Genomic DNA, 20,734 nt, shown 5'->3' on the forward strand with positions numbered 1-20,734 from the left:
GGAGCTTATGGTACTCCAAGTTACATATGTAAGCACCCCGGATACATGATAGGTTTCATATGAGTGATGTAAACTAAGGTCTAAAGTAGCCATGAACATATAGACAAAGATGAAAATTACAGCCTGTAATTTATTTAGATATTTAGAGAACCTCTGAGTAAGCTATACTGCGTGGTTAAGTTGCTTCAGCCGTGTCTGACTCTTTGCAACCCCATAGACTGTAGCCCATCAGACTCCTCTGTCTATAGGATTTTCCAGGCAAGAATAGTGGAGTGGGTTGCCATTTCCTTGTCCAAGGGATCTTCCTGACCCAGGGATCAAACCCTTATCTCTTACATCTCCTGCATTGGCAGGCAGGTTATTTACCACTAACGCTACCTCGGTTACTCTGAGTAAACTATATATCAAAGGCTAATTATTTCATATATTAAAAGGATAGCCAGAAAAAATTCAAAATACATTATAATGGTGAAAAGAGAGGAGGAAAGATATCCTAATATTTTTAAAGGAATATTTGAAACAACAGACACAAGGTAGAAACAGAAAAACAATTTTGCAAATGAATAAAATTGATTCAAGGGTCAGTATTAACATTTTAAAATACGATCTTTGAGAAAGAGTTCCAAAATAGCAAAATGAGTAGTGTAATGAACTCTTTTACCAACAAGTAACCATTTAACTGGAAAAAAATTATTAAACAAAGCAAAGCAATCATTCTTAGTTCCTGGAAATTGTCCTAGGGGCACACAGCAAGTACAGAGACATTTGTTCAAGAAAATCTCTTAAATCTCAGAAAGTACAGTGAAAGATGGGCATTTAACCTGCTCTCATCTCCCTCTAAGTTTTCTTTTATGAAAACAATTCAGGAAGCTCTAATCCAGGGGGGTGTGGTCAAGAAATTGGGGGCTTCCTCTCTCCCTAGCTCCTAGCCTAGAGCTATGGTTTCACCTGGGAGGTGCAGGCCTCTGGCATTTCTTATATCCTCCAGGTCTGTCTTGTTCTGTTCCAAGCAGACTCAAGAGCACTGGGCCTTTATTCTCCCACCCAGCTTTCTCTTCGCCCATCCACAGGTAGCAGCAGTCACCGAGGGACAGCATGCTGACAAGCCTAGACTCCTGTCCCCCACCCCCAGCTTACTTATAGGGCAGAGGTTCATGCCTGAAGGAGCAAGCCAAAAACCATCCCAGCACCCATTTGTAAAGAAAAGGTTTCACTCTAAGATAGTGGGCCACTGTCCCTGCTGTCAATCCTGCACAGTGGCACAAAGGTTCTGCTTAGGGAGAGAGGAAGGCCTGACAGATGAAGAACTCCTTTTCAGTTCAGTCGCTCAGTCGTGTCCGACTCTTTGGGACCCCATGAATCGCAGCACGCCAGGCCTCCCTGTCCATCACCAACTCCCGGAGTTCACTCAGACTCACATCCATCGAGTCAGTGATGCCATCCAGCCATCTCATCCTCTGTCGTCCCCTTCTCCTCCTGCCCCCAATCCCTCCAAGCATCAGAGTCTTTTCCAATGAGTCAACTCTTTGCATGAGGTGGCCAAAGTACTGGAGTTTCAGCTTTAGCATGAGTCCTTCCAAAGAAATCCCAGGGCTGATCTCCTTTAGAATGGACTGGTTGGATTTCCTTGCAGTCCAAGGGACTCTCAAGAGTCTTCTCCAACACCACAGTTCAAGAGCATCAATTCTTCGGCGCTCAGCCTTCTTCACAGTCCAACTCTCACATCCACACATGACTACTGGAAAAACCATAGCCTTGACTAGATGGACCTTAGTCGGCAAAGTAATGTCTCTGCTTTTGAATATGCTATCTAGGTTGGTCATAACTTTTCTTCCAAGGAGTAAGCGTCTCTTAATTTCATGGCTGCAGTCACCATCTGCAGTGATTTTGGAGCCCCCAAAAAATTAAGTCTGACACTGTTTCCACTGTTTCCCCATCTATTTCCCATGAAGTGATGGGACCGGATGCCATGATTTTCGTTTTCTGAATGTTGAGCTTTAAGCCAACTTTTTCACTCTCCTCTTTCACTTTCATCAAGAGGCTCTTTAGTTCCTCTTCACTTTCTGCCATAAGGGTGGTGTCATCTGCATATCTGAGGTTATTGATATTTCTCCTGGCAATCTTGATTCCAGCTTGTGTTTCTTCCAGTCCAGCATTTCTCATGATGTACTCTGCATAGAAGTTAAATAAGCAGGGTGACAACATACAGCCTTGACATACTCCTTTTCCTATTTGGAACTAATCTGTTGTTCCATGTCCAGTTCTAACTGTTGCTTCCTGACCTGCATACAGATTTCTCAAGAGGCAGGTCAGGTGGTCTGGTATTCCCATCTCTTTCAGAATTTTCCACAGTTTATTGTGATCCACACAGTCAAAGGCTTTGGCATAGTCAATAAAGCAGAAATAAATGTTTTTCTGGAACTCTCTTGCTTTTTCCATGATCCAGCGGATGTTGGCAATTTGATCTCTGGTTCCTCTGCCTTTTCTAAAACCAGCTTGAACATCAGGAAGTTCACGATTCACGTATTGCTGAAGCCTGGCTTGGAGAATTTTGAGCATTACTTTACTAGCATGTGAGATGAGTGCAATTGTGTGGTAGTTTGAGCATTCTTTGGCATTGTCTTTCTTTGGGATTGGAATGAAAACTGACCTTTTCCAGTCCTGTGGCCACTGCTGAGTTTTCCAAATTTGCTGGCATATTGAGTGCAGCACTTTCACAGCATCATCTTTCAGGATTTGGAATAGCTCCTCTGGAATTCCATCGCCTCCACTAGCTTTGTTCATAGTGATGCTTTCTAAGACCCACTTGACTTCACATTCCAGGATGTCTGGCACTAGGTGAGTGATCACACCATCGTGATTATCCGGGTCATGAAGATCTTTTTTCTACAGTTCTTCTGTGTATTCTTGCCACCTCTTCTTAATATCTTCTGCTTCTGTTAGGTCCATACCATTTGTGTCCTTTATCGAGCCCATCTTTGCATGAAATGTTCCCTTGGTATCTCTAATTTTCTGGAAGAGATCTCTAGTCTTTCCCATTCTGTTGTTTTCCTCTATTTCTTTGCATTGATCACTGAAGAAGGCTTTCTTATCTCTTCTTGCTATTCTTTGGAACTCTGCATTCAGATGCTTATGTCTTTCCTTTCCTCCTTTGCTCTTCGCCTCTCTTCTTTTCACAGCTATTTGTAAGGCCTCCCCAGACAGCCATTTTGCTTTTTTGCATTTCTTTTCCATGGGGATGGTCTTGATCCCTGTCTCCTGTACAATGTCACGAACCTCATTCCATAGTTCATCAGGCACTCTATCTATCAGATCTAGTCCCTTAAATCTATTTCTCACTTCCACTGTATAATCATAAGGGATTTGATTTAGGTCATACCTGAATGGTCTAGCGGTTTTCCCTACTTTCTTCAATTTGAGTCTGAATTTGGCAATAAGGAGTTCATGATCAGAGCCACAGTCAGCTCCTGGTCTTGTTTTTGTTGACTGTATAGAGCTTCTCCATCTTTGGCTGCAAAGAATATAATCAATCTGATTTCGGTGTTGACCATCTGGTGATGTCCATGTGTAGAGTCTTCTCTTGTGTTGTTGGAAGAGGGTGTTTGCTATGACCAGTGCATTTTCTTGGCAAAACTGTATTAGCCTTTGCCCTGCTTCATTCCGTATTCCAAGGCCAAATTTGCCTGTTACTCCAGGTGTTTCTTGACTTCCTACTTTTGCATTCCAGTCCCCTATAATGAAAAGGACATCTTTTTTGGGTGTTAGTTCTAGAAGCTCTTGTAGGTCTTCATAGAACCGTTCAACTTCAGTTTCTTCAGCGTTACTGGTTGGGCCATAGACTTGGATTACCGTGATATTGAATGGTTTGCCTTGGAGACGAACAGAGATCATTCTGTCCTTTTTGAGATTGCATCCAAGTACTGTATTTCAGACTCTTTTGTTGACCATGATGGCTACTCCATTTCTTCTGAGGGATTCCTGCCCACAGTAGTAGATATAATAGTCATCTGAGTTAAATTCACCCATTCCAGTCCATTTTAGTTCACTGATTCCTAGAATGTCAACGTTCACTCTTGCCATCTCTTGTTTGACCACTTCCAATTTGCCTTGATTCATGGACCTGATATTCCAGGTTCCTATGCAATATTGCTCTTTACAGTATCAGACCTTGTTTCTATCACCAGTCACATCCACAGCTGGGTATTGTTTTTGCTTTGGTGGCTCCATCCCTTCATTCTTTCTGGAGTTATTTCTCCACTGATCTCTAGTAGCATATTGGGCACCTACTGACCTGGGGAGTTCTTCTTTCAGTATCCTATCATTTTGCCTTTTCATACTGTTCATGGGGTTCTCAAGGCAAGAATACTGTAGTGGTTTGCCATTTCCTTCTCCAGTGGACCACATTCTGTCAGACCTCTCCACCATGACCCACCCATCTTGGGTTACCCCACGGGCATGGTTTAGTTTCATTGAGTTAGACAAGGCTGTGGTCCTAGTGTGATTAGATTGACTAGTTTTCTGTGAGTATGGTTTCAGTGTGTCTGCCCTCTGATGCCCTCTTGCAACACCTACCATCTTATTGGGTTTCTCTTACCTTGGGCATGGGGTATCTCTTCACAGCTGCTCCAGCAAAGCACAGCCGCTGTTCCTTACCTTGGATGAGGGGTGTCTCCTCACTGCCACCCTTCCTGACCTTCAATGTGGGATGGCTCCTCTAGGCCCTCCTGCGCCCAGGCAGCCACCTCTCCTTGGACGTGGGGTTGATCCTCCCGGCTGCCGCCCCTGGCCTCGGACGCGGGGTAGCTCCTCTCGGGCGCCATCTCTGGCCTTGGACGTGGGGTAGCTCCTCTCTGATGTCGCCCCTGACCTCAGACACAGGGTAGCTCCTCTCGGCTGTGCTTAGTGCGCCAGCAGGTCACAGCTGCCTGCGCTTAGTGCAGAGGTTCATGCCTGAAGGAGCAAGCTAAAAACCATCCCAGCACCCATTTGTAAAGAAAAGGTTTCACTCTTAGAGAGTGGGCCTCTGTCCCTGCTGTCAACCCTGCACGGTGGCACAAAGGTTCTGTTTAGGGAGAGAGGAAGGTCTAACAGATGAAGAACTCCTTAGTACTACCCAAAGGAACTGACTTCGGAACATATCATGGAGAATGCCATTCCTAAGGGCATTGTCAGACAATGGAAATCTTAGTGGGGAAAAATTAAGAACAATTTTATCATAGCTCCATGATACAAGTTGCAACAAGCGAGATGACTGTGAAATCATAAGTTTGGTAATAGAGAGAAGGAAGCAAAAAGACATCCAAGCACTCCTGGGATCATAGTCAACCCTGTGGGTTAGGAAGGCTGTGCGTGAACAAGAGACTACACTCAATGAGGACACAAGGTGAACTTGCAAGCAGTTCCCAAGCCTCACACAGATCAAACAACAGAGTGGAAGTTTCACTGGTACTAGACACTTAAGCACAGCCTCTAAGCAAGCACTGACTGGCCCAGGGGCCACTCCTTTGAAGCCAGGCTCAAAAGTAAAATCACAGATATCCCTGTTAGTCTGGGAGACTGCACATGCTAAAGGCTGTGCCGCCTCAGAAACGATTGGAGAGGGAAAATCCAAGCTGCTACTCCCTGGCTGAATGGGAGAGGAAACGTGAATTCTTTGATCTGTGATAGTAGCCTTCAAGCCACACGTACATTCAGTGGTAAAGGGTAAAACTCTAACTGGCTAAGGGGGCATAATTATGCTGACTCAGGGTAACTTCTAGATTGTTAGGTAAAAGATAAAAATCAAGAAGAAATCTGAGCAAGAATATTAGAGGCTGTATATTACAGGGGAAACAGTTTTCATGGAGTCATTTCAGCCAAATTACTGGAAGGAAAAAAAAAACAACAACAAACAATAGCAACAGCCATTCAGGGAGGTGGAAATTGCTTGCTATACTATATTATCTAAAATATCGATTGTCAACAAAAAAATTATGACACATGCAAAGAAAAAAAATGTGACCTGTGCATGAGATGGGAGGGAAGCAGGTAATAGAAACTGCCCCTAAATAGATCCAGATGTTGAATTTAGCAAACAGAGACTTCAAAGCATCTATTATAAACATGTTCAAAGAACTAAAGGAGACCATGTTTCATCAACTGCAGAATATTAGTAAAAGGGACAGAAATTATGTTTAGAAAGAACCAAATGGAAATTCTTGAGGTAAAATGGACAAAAACTAATGTGAATATTTCACTAAAGGGACTTAACAGTACATTACAATTGGCAGGAGAATCAGCAAACTTGAAAATATACCAATGATAGATTTTATAGATTATGCTTTCTGGAGAACAGAGAGAAAAAAATGAAGGAAAATGCCTCAGAGCCTCAGAGAAATGTAGAACACCATTAAGTGCACCAACATATACAAATTTGGAGAACATGAAAGAGAGGAGAGGGAAGAGAAGAGGTGGAAAAAATACTCAAAGAAATAATGGCTGACAACTTTCCAAGTTTGATGAGAAACATTAATTTACACATTTAAGAAGCTCAAGTAACTCAAAAGAGGATAAATGCAAAAAGATTTACAGCCATATAGTGAAAATATTGAAAGCCAAAGGCAAAGAGAATTATCTTGAAAACAGGAAGAGAAAAATATTTGTAATGTAAAAGAGAACCCCAATAACCCTGGCTTCTCATCAAAAACAGTGGAAACCAGCAGCAGTAGGATGATATTCATAGTACTTGAAGAAACACTTTCAACCAAAAGTCATAAATCCAATAAAACTATTTTTAGAAAATGAAGGTAAAATAAGTACATTCTTATATAAATGAAAGCTGATGGAATTTGTTTCTAGAAAAACTGCCACATAAGAAATGCTAAAGAGAGTTCTTCAGCTTGGAAGCAAGTGACACCAAATAGTAATTCAAATTTGCAGGAAAAAACAGTACTGGCAATGATAACTATAATTTATTATAAAAAGATAATCAGTTCAGTTCAGTTGCTCAGTCATGTTTGACTCTGCAACCCCATGGACTGAGCATGCCAGGTCTCTCTGTCCATCACCAACTCCCAGAATTGACTCAAACTCATGTCCATTGAGTCAGTTATGCCATCCAACCATCTCATCCTCTGCCATCCCCTTCTCCTCCCGTCTTCAATCTTTCCCAGTATCAAGGTCTTTTCAAATGAGTCAGTTCTTTGCATCAGGCGGCCAAATATTGGAGTTTCAGCATCAGTCCTTCCAATAAATATTCAGGACTGATTTCCTTTAGGATGGACTGGTTGGACCTCCTTGCAGTCCATGGGACTCTCAAGAGTCTTCTCCAACACCAGTTGGAGAAGCATCAATCCAGTTCAAAAGCATCAATTCTTCGGTGCTCAGCTTTCTTTATAGTTCTACACTCACATCCAAATACAGTGGCATGTTTCTTCCTCTTTCTGTTCTTAACTGATTAAAAGAATAATTGCATAAACAATATGTATATGTATATAATTTCATAGATATATATAATTTTATTGTTGGGATTATCTACAGATATAAAATATTTGCCAATAATAGCATAAAATAAGTGGGTGGGAGCAAAGCTGTATTGGAGTGAGGAAATAATACCAGATGGTAACTCACATCCATAGTAAGAAATTAAAATTTAAAATGGAAAGATAAGGTTAATTTAACAAACTATAAATATGTCCTTGCTCTACTTTCTTCTCTTAGCTTCCTCAAAAGACATAACATTATATAAAGTAATAATTATAGTAATGTATTATTAGATTTGTAAATGTTAAACTAGAAAATACCCACATAACATGAAAAGAGGAACAGTAAAGGAAGAAGGAAACCATGACATAGAGAGAGAGCAGAAAACCAAATAATGGACATCAATTCTAACATATGAATAATAACATTAAATGTGATAAGATTAAACAATCCAATCAAAAGCTGGAGATTATCTAATTGGATTTTTTTACATACACAAATGTAATATCTATATATTTTATGTTCAGAGATACAAATAGGTTGAAAGTTAAAAGATGAAAAGAGACATACCGTATATACAGAACAAGAGTGGCTGTACTAATATCAGACAAACTAATAGACTTTAAACAGAAAATGTTACCAGATATAAAGAGGGACATTTCATATTGATAAAGTCCATTAGGAAGATACAAAAATTATACCCATATACGGACCTAACAACAGAGCCCAAAAAATGCACAAAGCAAAAGTAGACAGAACTGAAGGGAGAAATAGGCAGTTTAACAGTAAGAGTTGGAAACTTCAGTATCCCACTTTCAATAATGGGTAAAAGATCAAAATAGAAGGGTTGAAGAATGCTATAAGCCAACTGGACCTGACAGATACATGCAGAACAATTCACCCCCAAACAGCATAGTAAATATTATTCTCAAGTGCCCATGGAATATTCTCCAGAATAGACCAGATGTTAGACCATAAAAGAAGCCTCAACAAATTTAAAAGGGTTGACATCATATAAAGGATATTCTGCAACCATAGCAATTAAATTAGAAATCAGCAACAGAAGGAAATTTGGGAAATTCACAAATATGTAGAAATTAAATACCATGCTCCAAAATTTTAAAAATGAGTAAAAGAAGAAGTCACAAGGAAAATTAAAATACCTTAAGATGAAAATGAAATATACAAAAAATTACACCTTGAAGCTAAAGAAGTATTCAGAGGGGAAATTATATCTGTAAATGCTTATATTAAAATTGAAGAAGCATCTCAAATTGTTAACCTAAACTTCCATCCTAAGAAACTAAAGATATGAGAGCAAGCTAACCCCAAATCAAGCAGAAAGAAGGAAATATCAGAATGAAAATGAAATGGAGAATAGAAAAACAATAGAAAAATCAGTGAAACCAAAGATTGGCTCTTTGAAAAGAACAGCAAAAATTAAGAAAAAAATTTAATAAAGCAATTCTATTTATAGTTCAGTTCAGTCACTCAGTCATGTCCGACTTTTTGCGACCCCATGGACTGCAGCATGCCAGACTTCCCTGTCCATCACCAACTCCCAGAGCTTGCTCAAGCTCATATCCATCGAGTTGGTGATACCATTCAACCATCGCATCCTCTGTCGGCCCCTTCTCCTGCCTTCAATCTCTCCCAGCAGGAGGAGAAGTTTTATACTAGCTTCATTTATAGTAGCTTCAAAAATAGAGGATTAACAAATTTAACGGAAGTACAAGCTAGACTTGTACACTGAAAACTACAAAATATTTTTAAATGAGAATTCAGTTCAGTCGCTCAGTTGTGTCCGACTCTTTGCGACCCCATGGACTGCAGCATGCCAGGCCTCCCTGTCCATCATCAGCTCCCGGAGCTCGCTCAGATTCACGTCCATCGAGTCAGTGAACATCAGTTCTTCCAGTGAATATTCAGGACTGATTTCCTTCGGGATGGAATGGTTTAATCTCTTTGCAGTCCAAGGGACTCTTAAGAGTCTTCTCCAACACCACTGTTCAAAAGCATCAATTTGTTGCTCAGCTTTTTTTATAGTCCAACTCTCACATTCATACATGACTACTGGAAAAACCATAGCCTTGACTAGATGGACCTTTTTTGGCAAAGTAATGTCTCTGCTTTTTAATATGCTGTCTAGGTGGTCATAACTTTTCTTCCAAGGAGTAAGCGTCTTTAACATGAGAATAAGAAAGCCTAAAATGAAAACGAATTTCATATTTGTGGGTCAGCAGACTTAGTGTTGTTAAGATAGCAGTACTCCCCAAACTGAGCTACAGATTCAGTGCAGTCCCTATCAAAACATCAGCTGGCTTCTCTGCAGGCAACCAATGGAGAAATATGACAGAAAGAAAAAAAATGAGAAGAAACTATGTAGTTGGAAAATAATCCCTGGTATGTAAACCCTGAATTAATCTTTACTAAACCAGTGAATTCAGATCTAGAATAAGAGTTGATTCCTAGTGGGAAGAATCAGAAGTATTTACAGAGCCAATAAGTAAAACCCATTCACTGTCTCTCATTAACATCATAGTTCCTTTTGGATTGCCTCTTATTTGCAAAGTTTTGTTCCCTCATCCCCATGTAGCACAGTTAGTTAAGCTACCTTCTGTTAAGGAGTTTATACTTTAGTGGGAAACCTGCAATACACATACACAGTAGAAAGCAATATATATTTATTGTATTATATTTATTATACTGAGAGTGCTAAAGTGCTATGGGAATTCAAAAGCGGCATTTGAATTGTCTTGTGTTGAGAAGTGTGTTCCAATCAAAAGAAGCAGTCTGAGAAATCGTGGGGCATTCTGTTTGGCTGGTGTCTTTGAAGGGAAGTAGTAAGAGAGAAAGCTAGGGCCAAATTAAGTCCCAGTTCTGTCACTTACTAGCTACATGACTTTCAGAAAGTTATTTAACCTCTCTAGGCCTGAGCATTGTCTTTTTAAAATGAAGATAAAAGTATCTCCTCATACACATTGACTCACCAAACTGGCACAGAGTAAGTGCTCAGTAAATGTTCCCTGTGTTTTGGAATGGAAAAGCTTGAATACCAAGCCAAGATATTTGAACTTTATGTTGGGGGGAATTATACCTAGAGATTGCAATTAGGGAGGTGACATGATTGGAGCAATGCCTTTGGAAGATTAACTTGGCAGTGGGTGATCTGGAGGTGTGACAAGGGGAGACTGGAAAAGCCATTGCAGTAGCACAGGAAAGGTAATGAGAGCTTGAACTTGAGTATTGATAGTGGTAGAACCATATAAAATTACTGAGAGTTTGTTGATGTCGTAACACAAATAGGAAACTTAGTAGAGGGAGCAGGTTTGAAGGTGAAAGAGAGAAGTCAGTTTTATACATACTGAATGAGATACCAGTGGGACCTCCAGGAAAAAAAAAATGTGTAACAGGCAGTCAGAAATTCAGTACTGGAGATTCTGGGCTGGGAACACCACTTGGAAGTTATCTTCCAGAAGTTAGAGCCAAAAGATTGTATGATATTACCAAAGAAAAGTGTAGGGAGAAAAGAGGATAACTAAAGACAGAACTTTTGAAGTAGGAAAATGAAAAGAATACTTTGATGTTAATTGCCTTTTGTAAAACTTTGTGGTTGCTATCTGGTATCATATATGCTTCCATCATACCTGCAAGCTTCTTGTTCTATCATCCTCAGTGCTGCAGCTAAATGGACCATCTACAGTGGCCCTACACATGTTTAAAGATGAATGCATTTGTTCTTACATAGTCCCTAAGGCCTTTTGTTTTCCCCTTAAGGCTGATACAACAATATCTTATTAAGATGACTGTAGCCCACCAGGCTCTTATGTCCATGGAATTCTCCAGTCAAGAATACTGAAATGTGTAGCCATTCCTTTCTCCAGGGGATCTTCCCAACCCAGGGATTGAATTTGGGTCTCCTGCACTGCAGGTGGATTCTTTACCATCTGAGCCACCAGGGAAGCCCTCTTGAGATGACAGACCAGTTTTATTTCTGGGCAAACACAAGTTTTGAAGAACATTTAGGGCATTCTAAGAAGCTAAGGTTTGAGATGTTTTACAGATGTTCTCTGAAATTGGCAGAGAAACACGGGCAGCCTTGAGCTATGGTGGCCAATAACATGCCTGGTTCTTTCTCATTGAAAACTTAAAAGTTAATTTTTACCTTGAAATTTCTTGATTTTTCTGGAGAGAGAGAAGGATAGTTATCCCATCCTCCTGCTTGATATAAAATTGCCTATAGATTTTGGTGGCATCTGTTTTTCTTGTTGTTGTTATTAGTTCCTTCAACCATTATTGTTTATGGCAGCCAGAAATGGAAGGTGATTTGAGTCACTATCCTAAACTTCCCTGAAGAATTGAGGGAGTGCCTGTTTGCCCGGACAGAGGGGAATTCTTTAGCCCTAAGTGGGGAATGACTTGAGCTAGCTGATTTGGTTTCTTTGTTTCTGACTAGGGCCCTGTATTTTAATTAACTTTTACAAGTGGATGATGGGCAATAGCCACAATCCAGTTGGCTGGCAAAGGCACTGTGTGGTGTCCCATTGCAATATAAAAATGTTCATAAGTCTTTGATACTGGAAGGTTTTTGTGACACTTTAAAATTAACGAGCTGGCTCGGTCTCCTCCACTGACTCCACGAGGCTTTTTATGACCTTTTCTCCATTCTTTTGTTAGGGGATTTTGCATGTGTACTTTTTTTGTTTTTCTTCCTTCACTTGCCTTTCGGAAACTTCTAAGTCAGGCTAGTTTCAATCCTATTTTCAGAAATTTTACCAAGGTCAGCCTAGTCCTGCTATATTCAGATGCTGACTTTCTTCATACCTCTCAATTTCTCCGCTTTCTTAAGACAGACACATCACTATCTCAGCAAATTGCATGAGTGAAGGGGTTGGGGTTTGGGGGTAAAAATGTATTGCTAACATGAAATGATCTGTGAATAACAGCTAGAGTCGGTTGTAATATAGGAAATTTGAAGATGAATATCTGTGTCCATAGGATAAGATATATCCTCCATAGAATAAGAATATACTTAGCTTCTTTGTGATGGCTTAAAATTGAATTTCCTCTTCTTCTTGCAGTAAGTACAAATGGATCCTAGGTGAGGAACCTGTGGAGAAACGAAGAAGGCTCCAGAATGAGATGACAACACTTCCTCTAGATTATTCCATGCCTGGCCCTTACAGGAGAGTGGAGGCAGCAGTTGCCAACCCAGAAGGGGAGAACAGCCGTGAGAAGACCAGCTCTGAGAGAAGCACACCACCATACCTTTCCCCAGAGTACCCAGAAGCAATCAAGAGTACCAGTCAGAGTAGGGAGGCCTCAGTTCTGTATTCGGGGGCCCAGGACCAACACCAGGGTTCCTTGCTCCCTGAAGAGTTAGAAGATCAAATGCCCCGATTGGTGGCAGAAGATTCTAACAGAGGCAACACACATGTAAACAAGGAAGAAGTGAGCAAGGGACCTTTTGTAGCTGTTGTCGGTGTTGCAAAAGGTATTAGAGATTCAGGAGCTCCCATTCAGCTGATCCCTTTTAACAGAGAGGAGCTTGCTGAGAGAAGAAAAACAGCTGAATCCTTGAATCCGGTGCCTTATTCTTCTGTGGCCTCTGCTCCAGCTCCTGCTGCAGCTATTGCAGAGAAAGGAAGAGGCTACGAGGAGAGCAGCGGTCGTAATATACCAAAGATGAAGAACCAAAGAGAGCTAGAAGAACTGAAGAGAACCGCAGAAAAATTGGAACGTGTTTTGGCGGAAAGGAATATGTTCCAGCAAAAGGTTAGGGTAACATCTTACTACTGGGAATGAGAGGCTATTGTAACCAAGGGACCAGAGAGATAGAACTGATGATCTCATGTATAAACAGTAAGCCATTGAATGATTCTGTGGTACATCTCAGATCAAGTGAACCCTAATGGGCTTCCCTCCCATATTGGGGATTTGAAAAGGTCCATAAACAGAAGAATACATTTAGGGGAATCACAGGGTGAATACGTTCGGGAAACCTGGGGACACTCTTTAGCTTTCAGTGAAATGTGGGGTCATTGAATTTCTGTTTCTTGGACTGCAGGTGGAGGAGCTGGAACAGGAGAGGAATCATTGGCATTCCAAATTCAAGAAAGTCCAACATGAATTGGTAACCTATAGTACCCAGGAGACGGAAGGCTTGTATTGGAGCAAGAAACACATGGGCTATCGCCAAGCTGAATTCCAGATTCTGAAAGCTGAGCTGGAAAGAACCAAAGAGGAGAAGCAAGAACTAAAAGAGAAACTGAAGGAGACAGAGATACACCTGGAAGTGCTGCAGAAGGCTCAGGTCTCCTACCGGACCCCAGAGGGAGATGACCTAGAAAGGTTAATTACTAGGGTTTAGTTATCAGCTTGTGAGTGCTAATGGGAAGCCTCCCGTAGGACCCCTGGTTACTGATCATAGATAAGAAGAAGCCTTAATTAATTCCTAGGCCACCAAGGATTGAGCAGTCACTTAGAGAGCTGCAGCCAATCTCCCAGTGCTTGGTGGCATTATGCTTTCTTCTTTCTTTCTAGCTAATGGAAACGTAATTGTTGAGAAATGTAGGCCCATTTTGAAGGAGCTTCATTTTGTTCTGTTGGCTAATGACCTCATGTCATCTCTTCTGTCCCTCACTCCATCATACAGGGCTTTGGCAAAGCTTACGCGGCTGCGTATCCACGTCAGCTATCTCCTTACTTCTGTCCTCCCTCACTTGGAGCTTCGTGAGATCGGGTTTGACTCAGAACAAGTGGATGGGATCCTGTATACAGTGCTGGAGGCAAATCACATACTGGATTGAGCACCAGATACTCTATATCCCCTTCTCTACCCCCTCCTTTCCTCCCTCCCTCTCTCGCTTGCTGTCTCTCTCTCTCTCTCTCTCTCATCCTTATGCCTCACAAGGAGAATCTTTGAGTAATCCTGGCTCTTAATCAGCCTGCTTTTTGCACAGTCTTGGTGTAGAAAAAGAGGCTTAATAGACTTCAAGAGTTCCAGGAACAGAAAAGCAGTCATCACCAAACCAGGTGACCAGAAAGCTTTAATGACTCAGATACTTGGCCTATTTCATATTCTTTCTGATATGATTTGTATTCATTTAACTTAAATCAGTCAGCAAATATTGGGTCCAATGTACCAGGTGTTTGAGGATGAGTGAAGAAGTATAACTCACAGTTTCAGCCTTCAAGGACCTAACATTCTAGTTGGAAACACAAAACCCACACCAAGTTAACAGACTTGTACAAATGAGTGGAATAAACATGATAGAGAAGTTCTGGAGAAGGAAGGGCAAGGAAGGCATCATATCGGAAATGGGGCCTTAGTAAGTTTTGCTGAAAGAATAGGCATGACAGCATTGTTAACAATGGCTGTTCTTTACATGGTAGGACTGTGGTTGACACTTGTTTCTTTTTCCTGTCTTCCTACCTTTTTCAAATTTTCTACTATAAACCTGTTATTCTTCTTAAATTGGAAAAAATAAATCGTTTTTTAAATGAATAGGCTTGGATTTAGATATCAAGTGAGAGACTGTGTGAAAATATAAGGTAATTTTTATACTTATAATTTATGTTGTATTTAGTATTACCTCTGGAAAAATAACATGAAAGAAAGCATGGAAAAAGCTGGAATGTAAAAAATGTGACTTGTAGGAGTGATGGGTTAATATAAGGGAAATAAGGTTAAATCCCTTGCGGCTCAGCTGGTAAAGAATCTGTCTGCAGTGCGGGAGACCTGGGTTCGACCCCTGGGTTGGACAGATCCCCTGGAGAAGGGAAAGGCTACCTACTCCAGTATTCTGGCCTGGAGAATTCCACAGACTGTATAGTCCATGGGGTTGCAAAGAGTCAGACATTACTGAGTAACTTTCAAGGTTAAATCATGACCCATCTACCCACCCTCCTCTGTGGCGTTTGCATTTTAATAAGGAATTCTTGAAAAAGAAATCTTCAAGGCTCCAATTTTTAAAACGCATATCACCACGACTGTGGGCTCTAAGGTTAAGTGGGGAGGTATTGTAGAACAGTGACGTCTATTTGATATCCCTCAGAATACACCTCCTACCTACTCTTCAGGGTACTGCTGAGTGAAGGATAGATCTCATATTATCAGAAATAGTGAAACATACTCCTGTAAAGTAGACATTTTATTTATTCTCTTCTTTATTGTATTGGTATAGTGCATACTCTCCAAAGAGTTAAAGGTAGTCTTCAAAAGACATTGACCAATGAATACGTAAAAATATACAAACAGTGAAAAATAGGAAATAATGAAGAAATTATAGACAGGTGGGATCAAGCAGTTGCAAAGGATTAGCTAGTCCTGAAGGAGGTTTTGGATGTTCATTTTATTTCTCCTCTGCAGTTACTTCACAAGACTCTCCCAAACTTATTTTAACTTTTTTGAAATTCAGGAGAGCCATCATAGATACTTGTGGGACTGCAAGGAAGTAAGAGGAGGCTAGAGGTGCACTTCACCCGTAGAATGGGTGCTTAAAGATAGCCCTGCCCTCTTCCCTTACCTCACTGCTGCTCTTGCTACCAAATGATGAATTCTTATGTCAGACTATGATATGAAAGGCCCCGGTTGTCTAATGTACTGAGGGAAGGCAGGTGGTACTTTGAGCCACTCTCTCAGGGATACTTGCTCTTCAGATGAGGGCTGTGAAACAGTGGGACTTTGCACAGAGAGGAACAATATGAGGGGAGAGTGGTATAGGGGAAGATTCAGAGCATTGAAGATTCAGCCTGAGAGAGAATGTGGCGGGCATGCGTGTAGGGTGGGGTGGGGCGGGGGGGCGGGGTCAGCAGTGGGGCAGAATATGAAAGAGTACAGGCAGTTGGGCTTTAGAATGAAAAGGGTGGAAACATTCAACTCTACTTGTTTTTACTCTCAGACCATGTGCTAATCTGTGGTCTCAACCCCAAACTGCTCCTTCCAACAACAGATAGCTCTGTGAGTTCAGTCTCTACGATACTAGAGCTACCCCTTTGTTGCCCGTTTACAATGAAACTATACCAGTACGAAGTCCCTTTAACCAAAGTTAAATGAGGCAGTGGAGATCTTGAACAGTGTCACCCAGCCTTATCAGAGATTATGATGTACTGTGGAGGCAAAAAGAAAAAAAAAATTGTTTGTCTTCTCCTGGCTATCCTGTCAAGTTAATATAATTCTTACAAAAATCACATTTGCCCTTTAATTTTTCATTTCCACAGTCAACAATTAGGTCCTTACTACCTCATGCCTTCCTAACTGAACTAGATTCATATCTGGCCTCCCTGTCACTAAATTGCTTTTAATGCCCTCATCGAGTTAGGCCTCTGCTCAACAACTTGTTCTAGTGAGTGCTTTCAGTTGTGCACCGAGTGCAATGCAAATTCCCTTCTGACTTCAACCAAGCTCAGTAGATTCTTCTCACATTCCAAACAGAAACCATGTTCCATCCAAGCTGAACTCTTTCAGTTTCTGAACCTGCCTTGAGATTTTTCTTCTGTTCCATCTTTGCCATTCTATTCCTTTTGCCTGGATTATTTTCCTTCATCATCTTTCTTTTGGCTCTAATATCACCTTCTTTCCTGGAAATTCCTCTGATTAACCTAGCCAGATAAGAATTTCCTTTGAGCATAGAAGTTTGTTGTCACTTAGACTCTTATCGCAAGTGACCTTGTCCTAGGTTTCCCATTAGAAAGCTCCACATTTAATAAAGTCAACTGCCTACTTGACATTTGCACTTCCAGGTCTCACAGACATTTCAAATAAAACTGTTAAACAGTGACACACACACTCTGGGACTGTTCCTTCCCCCAATTTTACTCATTTTAGAAAATGGCACCTCCACCCACTCAGTTGCTTAAGCTAGAAACCTGGAAGTTATCCTTAATTTTCCTCCTTTAGTCCTACACATCCAGTCTGTCAGAAAGTCTGTCAATTCTGTCTTCAAAGTATATCTTGACTCCACTCATATTTACTACATCTGCTTAGTCCAAACTACTATCATCTTCCATGTGCAGTTCTGCTTAGTCGCTTCAGTCCTGTCCGCCTCTCTGCAATCCTATGGACTATAGCCCACCAGGCTCCTCTGTCCATGGCATCCTCTAAGCAAGTGGGTTGCCATGCCCTCCTCCAGGGGATCTTCCCGACCCAGGGATCGAACCCATGTCTCTTAACGTCTCCTGCGTTCGCAGGCAGGTTCTTTACCACTAGTGCCTGCAACTCCTAACTGGTTCCTTGCTTCCATTTTTGTTCCCACAATTGTCTTACACTGCAACCAGAGTGATTAAAAAAAAAAATACGAGTCAGAATACATGGCTCCCTGTTTAAAGCCCTTCCTCATTGCACTTAGCATAAAATTCTCACTCCTTACAATGTCCTATGAAGACCCCTGCCTGCTGCTTCTACTTAGTGTCTTCCAACTCTTCATCCATCCTGTCTCACTTTTCCTCTTGCTCATGGTGGTCTTCCCCCAGAAATAGTTCATGCTCTTGCTTCAGTAGAGCCTTTCCCCAGACTATTTCCTCTCTGAATGCTCATATCTCTAGTCTTGGCATGGCTGACTATTTCTCATCCTTCAGGCCTTTATATAAATGTCAGCTTTCTCTGACAGGCTTTCCCCTGCAGCCATTTTTCTCTGTCTACCCAATTCTGTCACGTGTCTGGTTTTGTTTAATCCATAACACTTCTCACAATTTGCTGTTATAGATTTGGCTGTTTGATTTCATTTATTTAACAAATATTTATTGGATACCTACTACCCAGTAATGTGTGATGTGTGATTTACAGTGGAGAACACAACACAGTTTCTGTCTGAAGTGAAGTGATGTCACTCAGTCGTGTCCGACTCTTCGCGACCCCATGGGCTATAGCCTATAAGGCTCGTCTCTCCATGGTATTTTCCAGGCAAGAGTACTGGAGTGGGTTGCCATTTCCTTCTCCAGTTTCTGCCTGCCTCTCACTAATAAATTCCATGCGGGGAGGGACCATGCCTGTTTTTGCCAATGATACCTGGTATAGAGTAGATAACCAATAGTTGTTCATGAATGAGTTAATGATGGAATGTGCGTTTTGCTCCTATCTCCATCTCCTTCAAGAACCTGAAACAGTGCCTCGTTTATAGGAGGGGGTAGAAAAATGCAATATGGGTGAGATAGATAATCCTGGGCCTTAAACTCTGAAAATGAAAGACTAAGTAATTTCTGCAGGTTATGGGAGGCAAACACTGTGAGCTGGAGTGGCTTAGTGTTTCTCCTTAGCTGATCTTAGAATAATTAGAAAGGCTACCAGGAGAAAGGGAATACGGGTGTTCTTTATAACAAGTATTTGAATATTATCACAAGGAGGCTCCCTAGATTTCCATTTTTAAATACTGAGAATTATAGAATATAATCACAAGAAGTTTATAGAGACCAGATCTTGAGAATGAGAACTCAAAAGGAAAAAAAAAAAATTCTGAGGAATTTTCTCACTTTTTCCAAGAGCAGTGATAGTTTATTTCTAGGGAAGAGGAGCTATCCTTTTTCAAAGGACAGACAACACACCTCAAGGAAATGCAGTCATACCTCATTTTATTGCGCCTTGCAGATATTGCGTGGGTTTTTTGTTTGTTTGTGTTTTGGTTTGTTCTCTTTGGGTTTTTTTTTTTTTTTTAACAAATTGAAGGTTTGTAGCAACCCTGTGTGGAGTAAGTCTATCAGTGTCATTCTTCCGACAGCATTTGCTCACATCATGTCTCTGTTTTACATTTTGGCAATTCTCATGATATTTCTAACCTTTTCACTATTATATTTGTTATGGTGATCTGTGATCAATAATCTTTGCTGTTACTCACTGAAGGCTCAGATGATGGTTAGCATTTCTTATCAATAAAATATTTTTAATTAAGGCATGTACATGGTTTTGTTAGACATAATGCTATTGTACATAAATATGCTACAATATAGTATAAACCTTACTTCAACATGCCCTTGGAAACCAAAAAAATCCCTGTGACTCTCTTTATTGAGATATTTGCTTTATTGTAATGATCTAGAATCGAGTGTGAAATATCTTTGAGGTATGCTGGTAAGTTTCCAGAACATGTTAGAAAGTCAGTGCAAGTACAGTTGGCCCACCAAATCCTGAGTTCTGCATCCACAAATTCAACCAACCACAGATGGAAAAAAAAATTTCTAATCCAGCAAGTTCCAAAAAGCAAAACTTGAATCTGCCTCATTTAGGTATATAACATTTACATTGTATTTACAACTATTTGCATAGCATTTACATTGAATTAGTTATAAGTAATCTAGAGATTATTTAAAATGTAGGGGAGCCTATGTATAGTTTTTATGCAAATTAAACACCAATTTATATAATGAATTTGAGCATCCTCAGATTTTGGTATCTGATGGGGATCCTGGAACCAATCCCCAACAGATACAGAGAGACAATTGTATGTACATGCTTGTTGGATGAACAAATGGGGACCTTCCAGAGAACCAGGTCAGAGACTTTGTGGCCCCAGGGAGGAAGATTTTGCTTACCCAAGTCCGCTGATTGCAAATAATCCGGGGTGACAATTTAGAGACAGAGGCTTAATTGGTAGGCTCCTGGTTCATACAGGTAATCTCCAGGTAGAATATGTTTCAGAGTTCTGTACTATGTATTAAAACTTCTTTCTGTAGTACTATGTTATGAGTGAAGCATGGAAGTATGCTCAGGAAAGCTAGGGGTGAGGTCAAGCTAAGTCAAGTGTAATTTCCCCAAAAGAGTAACTTGTACTTGATGACAAAGTATTAGTCGCTCAGTCGTGTCCAACTCTGTGTGACTGTAGCCCACCAGATTCCTCTCTCCATGGGATTTCCCAGTCAAGAATACTGGAGTGGGTAGTCATTCCCTTCTCCAGGGGATCTTTCTGATCCAGGGATTGAACCTGCATCTCCTTGCACTGCAGACAGATTCTTTACTGTCTAAGCCACCAGGGAAGCCCGCTAGGTGACAAGGACATCCCTGACTCATAAATTCTCTTAGGCTGAGAGGAAATTCAGGAAGCATACTTTCTGATTCCAAAGTCAGGGTACGTGGTTGGATAATAAACTACATCACTGGAATGGATTTAGATACTGTTGGTTATGTTAAAGCTTTAGCCATTAAATGAGACATAAATAGCATTCATTTTCTAATGGAAAATAAAATCTGTAAGAGACATGTGTTTTGTTACTTGCCTCTATACCTATACCCAGAGTTTTGATGTGAATCATCAGAAATCCCTAACCCACTTTTAGATAATTC

At 40.8% G+C, this 20,734-nt stretch overlaps 1 protein-coding gene across 4 annotated transcripts in view; it reads left to right on the plus strand.

Annotated features, from left to right (window-relative positions):
- The window catches only part of MORC4 (MORC family CW-type zinc finger 4), a 61,146-nt gene extending 46,178 nt beyond the window's left edge, over positions 1 to 14,968 (plus strand). For 2 of the 4 annotated variants that reach the window (XM_070290965.1, XM_070290967.1), the window contains 3 exons: positions 12,543 to 13,236; positions 13,529 to 13,812; positions 14,117 to 14,968. In XM_070290965.1, the coding sequence (XP_070147066.1) occupies positions 12,543 to 13,236; positions 13,529 to 13,812; positions 14,117 to 14,270 (1,132 nt within the window). In that variant the 3' untranslated portion in view covers positions 14,271 to 14,968. The remainder of the gene's footprint in view (positions 1 to 12,542; positions 13,237 to 13,528; positions 13,813 to 14,116) is intronic. The other 2 variants (XM_070290966.1, XM_070290968.1) reach the window with 1 other exon arrangement.
- The last annotated feature ends 5,766 nt before the right edge of the window (positions 14,969 to 20,734 follow it).

Source organism: Ovis canadensis, chromosome X (assembly GCF_042477335.2).
Source record: "Ovis canadensis isolate MfBH-ARS-UI-01 breed Bighorn chromosome X, ARS-UI_OviCan_v2, whole genome shotgun sequence".
Lineage (NCBI taxonomy): Eukaryota > Metazoa > Chordata > Mammalia > Artiodactyla > Bovidae > Ovis > Ovis canadensis.